Source organism: Osmia bicornis, chromosome 6, assembly GCF_907164935.1.
Source record: "Osmia bicornis bicornis chromosome 6, iOsmBic2.1, whole genome shotgun sequence".
NCBI lineage: Eukaryota > Metazoa > Arthropoda > Insecta > Hymenoptera > Megachilidae > Osmia > Osmia bicornis.
In genome coordinates, this window is record NC_060221.1 from 10,332,857 (window position 1) to 10,350,025 (window position 17,169).

At 34.4% G+C, this 17,169-nt stretch overlaps 1 protein-coding gene and 1 pseudogene across 3 annotated transcripts in view; both read left to right on the top strand.

Annotated features, from left to right (window-relative positions):
• The window catches only part of LOC114880601 (eyes absent homolog 4), a 53,832-nt gene that overhangs the window by 34,270 nt on the left and 2,393 nt on the right, over nt 1-17,169 (top strand). The window contains exons 2-8 of one of the 3 annotated variants that reach the window (XM_046286059.1): nt 1,288-1,409; nt 6,952-7,117; nt 9,242-9,425; nt 10,053-10,188; nt 10,596-10,694; nt 11,129-11,394; nt 16,662-17,118. In XM_046286059.1, the coding sequence (XP_046142015.1) occupies nt 1,298-1,409; nt 6,952-7,117; nt 9,242-9,425; nt 10,053-10,188; nt 10,596-10,694; nt 11,129-11,394; nt 16,662-17,118 (1,420 nt within the window). In that variant the 5' untranslated portion in view covers nt 1,288-1,297. The remainder of the gene's footprint in view (nt 1-1,287; nt 1,410-6,951; nt 7,118-9,241; nt 9,426-10,052; nt 10,189-10,595; nt 10,695-11,128; nt 11,395-16,661; nt 17,119-17,169) is intronic. The other 2 variants (XM_046286061.1, XM_046286060.1) reach the window with 2 other exon arrangements.
• Nucleotides 15,959-16,080, top strand: LOC114880607 (annotated as a pseudogene).

Here is a 17,169-nt window from a genome sequence, read left to right on the forward strand (position 1 = left end):
CTATATCGGTTCTTTTCAGTTCTTTTCTATTCTATACCGATTACGGTTCTAATATTGTTTCTGAAATCGGTTAGGTATCGGTTCTATTTTAGTTCTATAAAAGCTACGGATACTGTTATGATAGTATTGATTCTAATACCAATTCTATTTCGATTTTACTGTATAATGGTTAGCTGAAGAATTAGGGATAAGGTCATTTTAAAAATTAATATACATGTAATTATAGTAATTATAATTAATTTTTATTATAATCATAAATGGATTAACCCTGCTTAGGACCGGCCGTAGTGGACGAACCTCTTGACCTCTCAGGTCACCAGACCTTTCAACATGTGACTTTTTTTTAAGGGGCCACCTCAAACTGGTGGTATATGAAAACGAAATAGAAAATATCCTTCATTTAAAAAATATGATATTAGAACTGCAACCGGTATGGAACCGAAAAGAACCAATATAGAACCAAAATAGAACCGATATAGAACTGAAATAGAACTAATATAGAACCGAAATAGAACTGATACTAGAACCGTAATCAAAACCGATATTAGGTTAGAACCTTTATTCTAATAACGATTATAACATCATTCCGGTTCTTATACATATATAACAGTTTGAAACGCTTATTAATTATTCCATTTCAATTATTTTTATTAGTTGTTTGGAATGCTTAGAATTTTCGTTTTTACATTATGACAGGCGACAAGAGATTAGGTTCCGTATTCATTTTAAACAACGACTAAAAATGTTCAACCAGTTCAATTTTTTTATTGTGCTATATCAACGGGGTACCGAGCCGTTCGTTCGCGACCTACGTCAGGCCCGGTTTTTGTAGTCGACACTGCCGTCCCTGAGCCCGCGCGCTATACGCGCTCGGATTGGCCAGTATTTTTCGTTAATAACTTGAAAACGAAGCCTTAACCAACATTTTGGCAAAGGAAAAAGTTTTTTAGAATCACCCTAGCAATCATCCATCTTCGGCTGTCGAGGCAATCGTGGGACACCCTGTATATGTATTATTTTATATTTTTTTCAGTTTATTTTGTTTAATATACTACTATCTTTGATTAGCACCTATGACAATAAACAAGATAGCAACGTACTGGATAATTTTTATTTATGCAATAAAGAAAAAGAATAAACTTCAAATAAGAAAAAAACTTCGATCGAAAGTCCCTTACACAAAGATTCAATGACGACTATGTTTAAGGAAATGATGAACTCTTTAAGAATCGCAATAAGTGGTAGAATCGATCGATAAATCATTACATATTCCGATTTTTGTTTCAGGCAGAGTGATATGTTAACCGAAGACAATGACCCGACAAAACCAGCAGGTGTTCTAGACAATGCTGGCAACGTGTCTTCATCCACAGAGGCCTCGGTACAGCACCCTCGTACCACAAACAATGGTAAATAAGGCTCCTATTAATTAAATTATAATCCTTTTTTAGTACTATATACATATATAAGGCACTTAGAATCAAAGGGATACAATGAGGTGCAAAGTGTCATCTTTTAAACGTTTTGAATTAAAAACAGAAATGGTTAGTTAAATCGTTAAATATAATGTAAATGTAAAAAAAATATAAGTAAAAATGTCACTTTCATTTCTTTAGTTTTAAGTGCCTCATATAACTTACTATACATAACTTACTTGTATATTGTTGTATTTCACTCGCGATATTTATTTATTTCAATCACAATATGAAATACAAACGAAGTTTTAGGTACAATATTCGTCGTGACATATGTAGACTCTAGTTCCTAAGATGGTTCGGAAAAATCTGACCCGGAAGGAAAAGTGTTGGGTATTTTATAGAATCAGAAAAATAGAAAGGTGGGAGTTGTTGTGAGTCCAGTGGTCGGTAAGGGATGAGGTCATGAGATCAAGGTTTGGAGAGGACTAATTCGGATGAATCGTTAGGAATAGAAGGAAGGACTTGTGGTGTTTGTTGTTGATGGTTGACTTATAATATGATGAGAAAACCGGACTATCTAACAATAAGTACGATAATGAATGATTCGGTATACATCAATATGTTACCCATATAACATATAACCTACTATTTAAAATATTAAGCCTTAGCAATTTGTACATACAAACTATAAATCACAATGTTTGTACGTCAGATCACTTACAATTTAGAACTAACCAATAAGACTAATAATTTTTTAAATAATAAGTGTTTTGAAAAACAAATTCGGGTTTTCAAACTTTGATAAGGTTACAGCTATAATTTTGATATATTAAAGTATTGCATATCAGGTGGTAAATTTTGAAACATACAAATTTTGACATGATTTGGTGACATAAAAATATCATAAAATAACACTTATTCTATATTAATTTACAACTTAAAGTTTGAAGAAATTGGCTATATAAATTATTCATTAACACTCTGAATATAAAATACATAGTTGATTGCCAATTACAGTAAATAATGGTCAGTTCCAGAAGATATAATATGTATGTATATTCAAGCAAGATTTCTGATAACATAAAACTATCACAAAGTAACGTTTATATTATATCAATTTGAAGGTTAAAGTTTGTTGAAAATTATCATTTAAATTGTTCATTAATGTTTTTAGTACCCAAACTTTTCATGTTTTAATAAAGCAATAAAGCCTATTTCGAAATCTGACATTTACGCGGGATCCACACTATCGGTTCGGTCACGGTCCACTCTCAGTCCGGTAAAATATAGTATGTACAATGTAAATCTATGAAAGTATTCATACACTCCAGCTCCGGTCCGATCCCGCTCCGATCCCGCTTCGATCCTATTCCAATTCTGCTCCGATCCAGCACCGATCCCGAGCAATCGCGAAGAATATTTTCCTAGAGCATGATAGCGCTCCCTCATTTGAAACGCTTCAGCTTGTACGTTTCCACCTTGTCTTCGAAGATTGTTTACTTGATTTGTCTCAATGTATTCCAAATTCTTTTCGCAAATTAAGATCGACTATTTCTAATAATATTATGCAGAATGCATGTCGTTAAAATAATGGTAATGGCATTTTCAGGATCAGCTATAAGTCTTCTACAATAAACTCTGAAGGTTTGTGAAAATCCCAAATGCGCACTCGACTAATCTTCTTCCTCTACATAATCGATAATTCTTTTTTCAATATCTTCTATACTTTTTGATCCTAGATAAGGCCGCATTCAATATTTGTTTGATGAAAATCACCTAATATCACATAAGGTGCTATTGTATTTGTTCCTGACAGCGGAGAATCCTCGGGAACATTCAATTTGCCACTTTGTAAACCTTTTCCAAAAGCAGAGTTCGCGAAAATGCCACCATCATTATTTTTTCCATATGAATCTATATCTACAGCTGTAAATTTATAATTTACATCTACTAATGCGAAAAGTACAATCGAAAAAGACTATCAAACCGAGAGCGGCTAGAAAGTGGCATAGCAGTATGGGTACAGTAAGATTTTATCGGACCGAGAGCGGATCGTGACCGAACCGATAATATGGATCTGGCCTTAGTATGCAATAACCTTTTTTTTTTTTTTTTTTTGACGTGGGGAAATCTTCAAAAGACACCCGGGGGGGGATAGTGCCGGATCTCTACCAGCCTCCTCTGGCGTTTAGGAGAGGTTCCGGGACCTGAGTAAGGCCGCGTTCAGACTATGCAACTGAGTTGTACAACTTTCCGTGCAACTTCGGATCCGAATTTTTGTGTTTCTGACTGTGCCTGTACCAGGTATGCCGCCCGAAAAAGGAAATGATTTTCTCTTGTAGAAATACCAACTTCCGCATTTTTTATCAGATCTTTGCGGAAGCGACATCAATCGATTGCTTATGTTTTTGCGATCAAAATGAACCCAAACGCGACATAAATTGGACAATAATTAATCAAGTTACGTGAAAAATCTAAATGCATAGTTAAAAGCCAATTTCGTTAAAAGTAGTCCGGTTTACGTGATATGAGGTATCATTTTAAGCGCCCATCACCGGGGAGTCAGAAAACTCCCCCTACTGCTGGCACCGTGGGCCGCACCCGGTGTCGGCTTCATCCCGAGGAACTGCGTGCAATGGTTTCCGGGACACCTGCAGCCCCTGCGCCTCGGTCTTCCCTGCAGGCTATGGGAAGGCTAAGCTGTGCTCCCCGCCCGCCCGCGAGATAGAACGGACACTGGTACCGGCGCCACCACGGGTCCGCGTGCAATGGCGCCCAGCGGGCGCCCAATCATCCTCCTCAGGGTTGCGGTGAGCCGCGGCCGGCCACACACCAGGGGGAATATTCTGGGCTACGCTGCACCCTCCAGAGGAGCCAGCGTCTACTCCCCACATGGGAAGGGCCCGCCGCTCACCGCCCGGAGTCCCCGGGAAGCGGTGCCCCCGATCCAGGGTTCCTCGCTCGCCCACTACCCAGTCCGACCAGAGTCCGGGCTCTTTTCGTCCGGGGCGGGAGGGTACACCACGACCCCTCCCAACCCCGCAATCGGGCCTCCCGTAGGCTCGATTATCATTCCTCCTTGGGACAGGAGGGCACGCGGGCCCTCTCGCCTCCCCCACCCGCCTCCGTCGCGTCTGAGGAGTGAGCAGCGATCGGCGCCGTCAGCCCCCGTACCCCTTACAGCGTCGGATCCCACCTCCTCCGGCGACGACTTCGCCCCCTCCGAGCGAGATCGCTTCTTTCGCGATCCCCCTCGGCCTTCTCCTTGAGGGCGATGACCTCCTCGCAGTAGGACGCGCTTCTTTTTTTTACCTAACCTAACTTAACCCAACCGATTATAATTTCAATTAAAGTTAACGATCAACGACAAAATCTTTTACCAAAAATTATATAAAACAATGATATTTATATCATTGCTCCGCTAATGATGACCGAAACCGTATTTCTGATAAAGCAGTTTGAATTCGATGCGTTGAAAGGTTCGACTGTACCGTATTTTACAAATTTCTTCTCCAGCACCCCTGATTGAATTAAACAAAAAACCGTCGGTGATTTTTCTTCTGCAAAATACTAAACACGACCATGGCTTATAATTTAACCAGGCTAATTGTTCCGGAAATTAATTAAGCGTCGCAGTTCTGAATGAAATCGAATATCTTCCGATTCATCCATTTTTCTTCCTAAAGGAACTTTAATGGTGGAGGAATTCTAACTAGTCACTTCTTCGAAAATAACTTTGGAATTGTAGAGAAAGATTGCCCGTTTCTTTATGATTGTTAACTGGAAATTTAACTTACCCAACATTTTTTTAATAAATTAATTTTATTATTGTCTCATGAAATTATAAATGTTGATATTTCATTTATTAGGTTGACGGTAGTTCCAATTTGTTTTACATAAATTTTATTTCTATAATAACGAAAATAAATGGTAAGTTATCTTTTATAAATAATAATGATAATTTTTTATTAATAATTTAGTATTTTTTTAATTATTTTAGATTATTCTTAAATAAATGTCTGTAATTAAAGAAAAAAAAAATTTGAAGATGCAAAGCTTATGTTTCATTATCTTATTTTTGGTAAATGATCAATTGGTTTATTAAAATATGAAAAGTTTGGGAAAAGTTTGACTGTAAAAATTGTAAAAGCAAAATAGAACATTAATCGTTTTACTATGAACAATGGAAAAAATTTAATTCAATAATTATTAAATATTGACTTGTACAGTAATTAAAAATACAAAAAGAAAAGGCTATTAAGTGAAATAAGTATTTTTGAATTCCTAAAACAACTAATTTATTTAAAGTTTACCTTAAACGCCTAATTTATAATATAGCATAATGTACCGGAAATTAAGGAACATATAGATTTATTGCATTTTGAGTATATGTTGGTAAATACTCTCAGGAAGTAAAACTACTATAAACAGTCAAGAAGAGATAAAGGAGATATAAAAAATTCTTACGTTAATTTGATAAAATTAAAAAACAGAAATTTCGAGCATTGACGCAAAGACAATTGTCCGATAGAGTGGCAAATAAAGATTTTGTTTCATAGTTTATTAATAATGTAATAATATTAAATTTAATCCTTATATGGCACACTTCACCAGAATAACATTGATGGCACACTGGGACGATTAAGACCACAACCACTAAAATATTTCCTGCAAAGAAGCTATTCATTATTTTAACTTGAAAAAATTCTTAGATAATCTTTGAAAGTTGTTTTAACATATTTCATAGCTAATTTTAGTAAACTTAAATATTGAATATAAAAAAAAAAATTGAAAAATGTAGAAAAAATAAGTTTTCACAAAAAAATTCATAACTTTTTCAAATTTTCATATAAAAAGCTAAAATTTTAGTTGGACACATTTGCGGTTGAACATTTTTAGGAAAAGAATAATATAAAAGTGGTTTCAAAAAAGGTATTTATTTGGAGAGTTAAAGGGACAAATTTTAGCTAAAAGTGGCTTAAATTGAAGTTGAATTAGCTAGGAGTCATCTCATACTCCACAGTGCCAGCTAAGGGATAATATTCTTCATTAACATTTTCTAAAATTTGCGTAAATATAAAAGCGTTTTCAATTGTTTAACATTTGAACAGCGAAGCCTGGATCAATCGTGACACAAACTTACAAAATACATAAAAGAATATTAAAATAAAGTTAAATGTACAATTTTTAAACAAAAGAGTTTTATATATTAGAAGAAGAATTGTAAAATTTAGAAAATGAAAATAATATGAAATTCAAAATTAAATATATATTGTAGCTCTCTCCATGATCCACTATCGAAGGGTTAATAGAACGGTGAACTTACCTTTGTGACTTGCTCTAGTTGCGCTACTGATTTCGAACATTTCATTTATATCCATATGTATACATATTTTGTAAATACAAGTATAAATAAACAAAATATTGTATGCCCATATTCAGGTGGCAGCGTATCGCATAATAATAAATTTATAGTTAAGAATGTTAAAAATTAAAAATATCTGAACGTAAACCATTGTGATCATACTGGTAGCTACGGAAGTTAAGAACGAGGTGCAAGATTGCCCCGAGAACGACAGCGTGCCCGGTGGAGAATTATACATCGATGAAAATGCCGAGGAAAAGGAACAAGAATATCCGGATTCTATGGAAAAGGCCGACTACAGTTCATTGTACGGAGCCAATCAATACTATAACAGGCATGTATTTCCAATATTCAATCTTGTATTTCAATCATTTTTGCTTTAATTAGCTACAGATGCTGAAATTATCATATTATTGTGCTTGATTATACGTTATTATTGTGTGTAAATTGCACAATTTCAATAATTAACGCTTTTGCTACTAACAAAGCCAGACAAGTTTGGTAACCAACACCGATTTTTTTGAAAGCATGCAGATGGAAACAAAATTAAAAAATATTATACACTTATTTATTTTATTCGTAGAAATTCAGTAGAGGAGCGTGTAAAACTACCCCTATTTCGCGCAATGCTTTAATAAGCCAGGCAGATTGTTAAAATATTGATACTTTGTAGGAGAATAGAGGACTGAAAAATATTATATACGATATATTCTAAATAAGTGTGTATAGGAAGAGACGGTAGGAATATGAGATAGGGTAGAAATATGAGATAGCAAGGTTTTAACCCGTACACAGTACATTGAAATTTTACCAATAATTGAATATTAAAAGTATAAAGTTCTTGATAGGTGTTATTGTTTTGTTTAACAAAGATTTTAACTTTCGGCCATAATAGAAGTTTCTACGCGTGCTTCTTAAAATGAACTTTACTTTGGTTTATTTTGCGAGTTTTAAGAAAGCAAAACGGGTAAGTTATACTATAATAATCATAGTATTAGTATATCAAAGGGTGTTTGAAGTATTTATGTTTTCATTATGATAAATAACAATAATTGATAGAAAAATAAGATACCTGATTGATAGCAATATGAAAGAGTCTCATATTACTACCGCATTCTTAAATTTATTACTAAATAATAAAATGAACTAATGAACATATAAAATGTGCAAATTTCGCGATAAAAGATTTTCTGAAGATTATAAAGGCGAATTGTAAATTGAATGCCTATCATACCACTTATTGGCAAAATAAAATAAACGCTTCGCTTAATTATAGTTGTCTTATTATATTTCACGTTCTGTTATCATTATTAATACTCTGTCTTAGTTTTACAACCTTATTTTTCTCAAAAGTAACACTGTCTCATATTACTACCCGAATGTGTTTTGTGAGGTCTATAATATTTATGTTGATACAACACATTCCACATGAAACTCAAATTTCTATGTTTGATTTGTCTATTTACCCCCTTCTCTAAAGTAAGTCAATCTATTTAAAACAAATATATATTGTATATTTAATATTTTGCAGTCTTCTATTCACCTGTACAGCTTCAAAACCAGCATATTTTAAATACGTATTTTTATTACTTTAGGAAGTAATTCTCATCCGTTGAAATGAATTTCTGGCGATAAAAAAAAAATAGATGTTTAATAATATTTTTTGATCTTCCATACACCTGCAAAAAATAATTCTTCTAAAAATTATTATAATCAAGAGCTGATCATAGTCACTAGTCTATGATTGTTCACCACACACTCGGAAACTAAAATAAGTGGACACTGTTTAAAACAGAATACCTAAGTTAAAATTGGACCAAATGACTTGAGGTTTTTCGAAAAGCTATAAAAATTAATTTACTAATATATGTGTTTTTGTCGTTTTAAAAAATTACAATTTGTTGAAATCGTAAAAAAAAAATAGTGAAGGACAATTTTTTTACTTTTTATGAGCCTTTTATAGATTTAAATAATTTATGTAAATATTGAAAATTTCATTGAGATCGGTCAACGCACTTTCGAAAATCGCAACTTTCATCTAATGTAAGAACATTACTAGTTACGATTTTAGGTGAAAAGTCGCGATTTTCAGAAATTTTAATTATATCTTCTAAATGCGTTGACCGATCTCGATGAAATTTTCAGTACAGGCTCGCGTAATAAAATTAAAAAATTGCCCTTCAGTATTTTTTTTTCGCTATTTCTACAAATTATAATTTTTTAGAACAACAGCAGCACATGTAATAGTAAATTAATTTTATAGCTTTTCGGAAAACCTCAAGTCATTTGGTCCAATTTTAACTGAGGTATTCTGTTTTAAACAGTGCCCATTTATTTTCATCCCTGACTGTATACCAAACCAGTTTCAATCAAATAATTTATTATTTAGTTAGAATTTTGGATAGTGTTCTGTAGTTCGATTAGATAAGAGAATTAAATAGTAAATTTCTGTTTGTAGTATATACAACTCACCCCCGTATGGATCAGCTACAGCTGGGAAGAACACTTCGAGTTTGCAAAGTTCTTACCTGACCTCGTATACGTCACCAAGTTCAATGACTCAATACTCGTCCTACGCTACTTACAACAGCGGCACACCGAATTTTCCCAACGTAACCCAAAATCTATCGTCCTCTTCTCAGGTATTCGTTTTATCATTTACAGTATTCTTATCTATACATATAGTGCTGTAAATTTTGAAAAAAAAAAAAAAAAAAAAAAAACACCCGTGCAGTGCCGAATTAAGGATAGATTGAAGGAGGGCTACAGCCCCGCGCTCCATTTTCTAGGAAGCTCTATTATAAACTTTCCATTTACTATACATTTATTGATGCCCTGTTTTTACAGTTAAATATTATTTAAAGTTAAGTTGGGATAAATTTCAATTTTTTAACTTTTGTCAATCAAGGGCCCTCTTTTAATCCAGTTCTGCATTCATGTGTAAATACAGTTTATAACTGCATACATACTTGCATCCAAAATTATGTAACAATATTGTACAATCTATTGGTAAGTTCTGAAAACGTTCAGCGTATAAGTTTTTATTCATTATTGTTAGTATATGTAATCCAATGCTCTTATATTTCTAACTTTATATTTAATTTTCTTTATTATCGATGGTACTTTAAATTTTATGGCGATAATTATATGAGACACCCTATAGTATTCACTATGATAGGGTTTGGAAACCTATTCCTTGTAGATGCAGAATAGATGCAGAATAAAATAGATTTTACTTTATCTTTTATCAATTGAATATTTCTTTTCAGAAACTAGATTATAGCGCCTACAGTAGCAGTTTATACGGAAACGACAGGGTACCATTACAGTATTCCGGATATTACCCAATGCATGGGTACCACGCGACACCGGCCTCCTTTAACATTGGAAATCTAAATTTTGCTGGTAACCTTCTTATTAATTTCTTCCTATATAGAGATTATTCACGCTTGATATACTTGATTCTGAATCGCATTCATTGACGTAATTAGGATTTTTATCTAGTATAGATTAGGTCCTCTAGTTTTATCAAAAGTGTCAAGTGTCTTATTGCTAATTTTATGTAATTAAAATTATACATTATCCTATGTTTCATAGAAATATTTATTTCTATTAAAATGAGATTTTATGATGGATGGGGGTAGTCCTCACTTTGGAGGAGCCAGGGCCAGCATAAAATATTCAGAGTTTTGTGGGGTTTAAATTTAAATAGTTTAAATTTGCTCATTTAAATTGCAGTATTTTACTGATTCTTATAATTTTGATTTGTTAGCAATTATAATTTGTCAGTAACGATCTTCCTTCTTTGTAAGAAGATTCGACAAAGTCTGCACTCACGTTGGACGCAACGACTCACGATGCCAGCGATCTGACCGCAAGAGAAACCGCAAACATCGAAGGTAACACGATTCGTACGTGTGATTTTATATTTCTATTACTATTTATTCATTGCTTTTTCTATCAATATTCGTGCTCCGATGGATGTGTGTACGACAGCTTTATCTCACTAAAAATAATAAATAAATTAATCCTTCGCAGACCACGAAAAAAGCCCCAATTTTATGTAATTTTATATTTATAAATAAGTTTAAAATTTCAAAACTATTATAATAAGCATATATCTATAAATATTCAATTTTAAAAGGTTGATATTCAAAATTCTCTTATTTCCTTAACAGTCATTTTTGTTTAATTTTGAAACTTTTCAAAAAACAAAGCTTTTCAAATCATTTACCTTAATAACACTTATTGAAATTAAAATTTAAGAAAAATGAAATAATGCAATTTTATAAAATAGTAACCAAAAGATGCATAAAAAAAATGACGGTGAATAAACGTGTTTCAGGGGCGACGGCGAAACCTTGTAGACGCGGAAGGCGTCAAAGCGGAAGTGGAAACAGTATAGGTTCCGCAGACACGACAGAAGCCGGTCCTGACCGGATATTCATTTGGGACCTGGACGAAACCATAGTTGTGTTTCACTCGTTGCTCACCGGACAATTTGCAACGAAGCACCGTAAGGATCCTAACCTTCTGGCCCAAGTTGCCTACAGAATAGAGGAGATGATATTTAATTTGGCTGATACTCATTTCTTTTTCAATGATATCGAGGTAAATACATAATTCTTTAAATTGGAGTTCAGCAAAAAAATACAATCTTTAATAAGAAAATTAAAAAATGATTAATAATGTGTAATACTTACAAGTTGGTTAAAATTATTTCAAAAGTATAACATTTTATGTTTATTCGTTTATTTCAGTAACTAGCAAACCCATGCAAATTTTATTAACTTCCGGTTTCAAAACCATTTTTTTTTTTTTTTTTTCAATTGGAGACACATCTATGGAATATTATAATATAATATTGTATAAAGGATAATATTAATATTAAAATGTAAATAATGATATAATAATATTTTTAAAATACAAAAGGTACAGTCGGCCATCCGTATCTACGGACTTATACGATGTGTCTTGGTATTTATAACGCCGATCTTCTTTAAGGAAAATGGAGAAATGTACCACCACTCGTATACAAATGTTTTTTCGGCAAAATTTCATATAATCTTTATTTTATTATTAATATTTTTTAGTTATATGTATAGGTAGTAGATTTTATCGTTTTTGGAATTAAAAATTATATTAATTTTAATATTTTTTATACTAGGATTCTGAAAATTTCTCCTACTCGTTATTTTCTCTAGAGAAACCTACCATGCTCGATACTGTATAGTCCAATAAAAAGAGGGTGTAGTGTGCAGTACACTTTTACATATCACTTTATCTAATGTCGGTAATGTTCTATGTTAAAATTTAATGAAATTCAATTGAACTTTAAAATACCTGAATTTATCAATCCAACTTCATTGTATTTATGTAAATTACACATACATACACGTTATACATATACTGTACATTGAGTTGCGTTGATTCTGTCGCGGCGTGTAACTCGAACACATTCACGCCAGAAAGCCGATTGACGAGGGGCACGCGAAGGAGGGACTGCAGCCAATTGGCTGCCTGAGTGTGCATGTGTTAAGCCGCGTTCAGACTATGAAACTTTGGTGTGAAACTTTCCGTGAAACTTCGGGTCCGAATTTTTGTGTTTCTGGCCGTGCCTGTACCAGGTATGCCGCCCGAAAAAGGAAATGGTTTTCTTTTGTAGAAATACCAACTTCCGTATTTTTTATCAGATCTTTGCGGAAGCGACGTCAATCGATTCTTTATGTTTTTGCGATCAAAATGAAACCAAACGCGACATGAGTTGGACAATAATTAACCAAGTTATGTGAAAAATCTAAATGCATAGTTAAAAGCCAATTTCGTTAAAAGTAGTCCGGTTTGCGTGATATGAGGTATCATTTTAATCGGGAGAACACCAACAATCCATTGGTACGCACGCCGCGACAGAATCAACACAACTCAGTATACACCGATTACAAGAAGTCTCGCGAGACGGCACAGGGGCAAGAGGAGGTATTACACACACATCGAATAACTCCCTAGTTTTACACGAGTCTAAATAGTAGATGTAACCGCTTCGACCAATCATACGTCAGGATTGAGAGCCCCCGCAGACTGCAGACTTTCTATCGGCTGATAGTTTGGTCGGGTTGGCCGGTTAACGCACACACTGGGCCAACTAAATATGTGCTCGGGTTGGTGAAAGAAGAAACAGGGTGGAAAGAGATGGATAGTTTAGTTTGAATGCAATCGTGTAGCCCATCAAACTTATGTATGCGCACTTGCATACATCTTCATACTGATTAAGAACCCGACCAAACTGTCGGCCGATAGAAAGTCTGTAGTCTGCGGGACCTCTGAAAGTACTCGTGTGAGCTAAGGCGGGATGCGACTAATCAAACTGCGTTATTCTCATGGGCCTTCTTGTGATCGGTGAGCAGTACGTAGGTCATTGAAAGTTTTTGGTCTAATTGTGAGACAATAGGAAAAGTTAAATGAGATGTGCTCTATTTCACTGTACAGTGAGAACCTCAAGTATGCTGTGTACAACTACTCCTATTTCTAACTTCCTGCTTTCGTAGATTATAAAAGTAAGACAGTTAATCTAAGTTACAATCCAAACCCCACGTATCGTTCAATGTGTATTATCCACATTTTGGTAAATATCTATAAAAGGTCACACATCTCCGATTTGAGCGCCACTTGGATATGTTATAGGGGAGAATGTTCTGAGTGATTTCTCGTAAGAATTAGGTAATGGTCGACATTGGTTTAGAACAGGCATGTCAAACACGCGGCCCGCCAATATTGATGATCAATACGTTTATTTAACTTTTGACATCTTTTAATATGTTTATATTCTATGTATTATTATTTTGTATGTATTGATTTGTTTATAATAAAAGCTATGCTTTATCTTTATTTCTATTTGTTTTTTTTTTTTTGTTTTGCGTCCCGCGATTTAATATATAATACTTAATATGACTCTCGGAGGTTAACGAGTTTGACATGCCTGGTTTAGGAGATATAACAAATCAATGTTTGACAATTTTAATACTTTTGGATTTATAGTAAATGAGTAATTTATAGTAATCAAGTCCGGCAAATAAACCGTTCTCGAGATATATATATATATATATATATATGTAAAATGTACTCACATTCAGCTTGAAAATCAGACTGCGCATGCGCAGGAGGGGTGAGATTGCGCAATGGCTGTCTTGCTCCCTCGGAGAGAGTCCTTCGCTTCCTCACGTGCTCCCTCAGCAGAACCAGAATGCTCACTCGTCACTCTTCCACCAGCTGTTAAACGCTTAACTGTAATTCAAATTTTAAAGCTTTTTATTCTTTGATTTTGATTTTAGTTTTTCTCGTCCCTCCATTATTATAAATCCGAAGTTTGGCTGTCCTAGGATGGGGGCGTACACCCCCATACGGGGGAGGGGTTTTAGTGGCTAGGATGCCACCCTTCGTGGGTGGTATGACTCCCACACTGCCCGGGCGTCCGAATAGTGCGAAGGGGACTGCTCCGCGCGTACGTAACTGTATTTCCCCTCCGGCAAATCAAAAAAAATAAAAGGTTAGGTTAGGTTAGGTTAGATAGAGTAGCCTTCGAGAATCAATTTATGACATCATTTGTGATAATTATCTCTAGTTAAGTCTAGTTTACGGGCTAACTACTAGTTACCTGTATCTCTGAAACGGTTAGAGATCCAGCTCTGTAATTAGTCTCATTCGATTTCTCGTCCCTCAATTACTATAAATCCGAAGTTTGGCTGCCTTAGATATTATTAATTAATATTAGGAACAGTCGTGTTTATGTACGTCATAGTAGTCTGTTTATGATCTCTAAGTAACAAAGTTTTTATTTATATTATTTAAAACATAACTACATGGATATTTTGTCAACAATCGATCATTGATTCCTCGCAGTTCGTTAAAAGCTCTCAACACGCAACTACACAGATTTCTGAGTCTCGTTGAAGATAGTAATAACATACACGTATGAGAGGATGCAAGGGGAGGGGTTCTATCCCCCTGCCCACTCAAAGTTATAAAGAGACGTATGCAAACTTTGTTGTCAAACGTTGATTTGTTATATCTCCTAAACTCAGGCCTGGCCAACACGCGGCCCGCCACATTAAATTGTGCGGCCCGCCGCGCCGCGCCGGGCGATTTTATATTTCTATTGAAACTTTTGTTCCAAAGCTTTTAATAAGAAATTATTGTTATTTGAGTGCCAACTTAGAAATAATAATGCTCAACATTTTCCACTGTTAAATAACTTCCCAAGGAGCCAATCTAAGAATTTCTCGAAATATGCTAATGAAATAAAGAAACTTATAACTGCATTTAATAGTCGTTTCTCAGAATTAGCAATATATGATAAAATGTTTGAAATATTTTTATGCCCATTTCATGTTGACATGAATATTGTTCCTGAAAATCTGCAAATAGAGTTAATTGAGTTACAGTGCAACAATGAAATGAAACAAATTTTTGCGTCCACATCAAAAATTAATTTTTACAATACTTATATTACATCCGAGAGATATTCCAACTTAAGATATTTTACACAACGAGTTGTAAGTGCTTTTGAATCCACATATGTTTGTGAAACATTTTTTTCGAAGATGAAATTTACAAAGAGTTCATCACGTATTTCGTTAACTGATGCCAATTTAGAAAACCACCTAAGATGTGCAACGTCGAACGTAAATATAGATTTACAAAAATTAAGTGAAAGAAAGGATAAACAAATATCCCATTAATTAAGACTCGAGAATTAATTATATTGAATCATAGTATAACAATAAAGTTTTATTCATTTTATATTTGAACTACATTTTTTAAAAGCATGTTTACCTAAAGTGCGGCCCGCCGTAACGTTACGCGTCACCAAAATGGCCCGTGAAACCATTTGGATTGGCCAGGCCTGTCCTAAACCAATGTCGACCGCCACTTGATTCTTGCAGGGAGTTGCTCAGGGCACTACCCCGTGCAACATATCTGGGTGGAATTCGGATCGAAAATGTGTGACCTTTTATGCATATTTACCTATTATGTATTCCTTAACACGTTCGCTGCCACCCAAAACATGTTAGGAACATGCCGTATGCCACTATCACGCGCTGGCGCGAGATTGGCAGCGAAAGTGTTAAGTTTTTAATAAGTTTTTACAATGAAAGATCATACCTAGATCTTATAAGTAGCCAACGACCATACTGCTTAGGGCCTACCGGTTCTCGTCTGATCACCGTAGTCAAGCTAAAGTGGGCGCGAATAATACTTGGATGATGGGTGACCGCTTGGGAACTCCGCGTGCTGTTGACTTTTTTTTGTCAAATTAATAAATTAACTATATTCAATCAAATTTTCTTCTATTTATTTCTAAATATTTTAATTGCTCAAATCTTCGAATGTGTTTTGATTACAATTTGCATTATAATCGACCCACCGTACATGCGACTTCGGTATCCATGGTTTCAGTTATCCGCACTTCGAAATTCCAAAAGTTTCACAAACTTGATCTACACACATAGAAGCGTAAAACAAAATTCATTGTTAAGAATATCTTACTGTGAATAATTTATAAATTGAATTTTACCATATTTATTATCATTATTATCCGTGATAAGTCTTCGAACGTAATACCGTAAACAGGGAGGACCCACTACGTATTATTATTCTTTTATATTGTAAAAGAGATCTATATTGAATCTGCAGAAAACCAACAATTTGCAGTATTAATATTCCTACTATGTGTTTCTTTTATTTTAATATTTAGTTAATATTTAAAAAGTGCTCTAATTATTTATTTAAACCCAAATTAATTTTAATCTCACCAGGTGATTTTTATAAAAGTTTTAAATTATGCTTCGTATTAATAAGAATTGAATGATCTTATTTTGTAGGACTGTGACCAAGTACACATCGACGATGTATCATCAGATGATAACGGGCAGGACCTGTCTTCTTACAACTTTGCGAACGATGGTTTCCAATGCGCGTCTACAAACAACGGTATATGCTTGGCTTCCGGTGTCAGGGGTGGTGTGGATTGGATGAGAAAACTGGCATTCCGTTATCGAAAAATAAAAGAGATTTACAGTAATTACCGGAACAACGTTGGCGGCTTATTAGGCGCGGCGAAACAAGAACAGTGGCTGCAATTACGATCAGAGATCGAAGTATTGACCGACAATTGGCTAACCTCTGCGGTGAAGTGTTTGAGTCTTATCAATAAAAGAAGTCACTGCATTAATATTCTTGTTACGACTACGCAGTTGGTACCGGCTCTTTCGAAAGTGCTGCTTTTCGGAATTGGTGGAATATTTCCAATTGAAAATATTTATTCTGCCTCGAAAATCGGTAAGTCGTATAAATCTTTAAAAAATTACCCAATATATTTCATATATATAA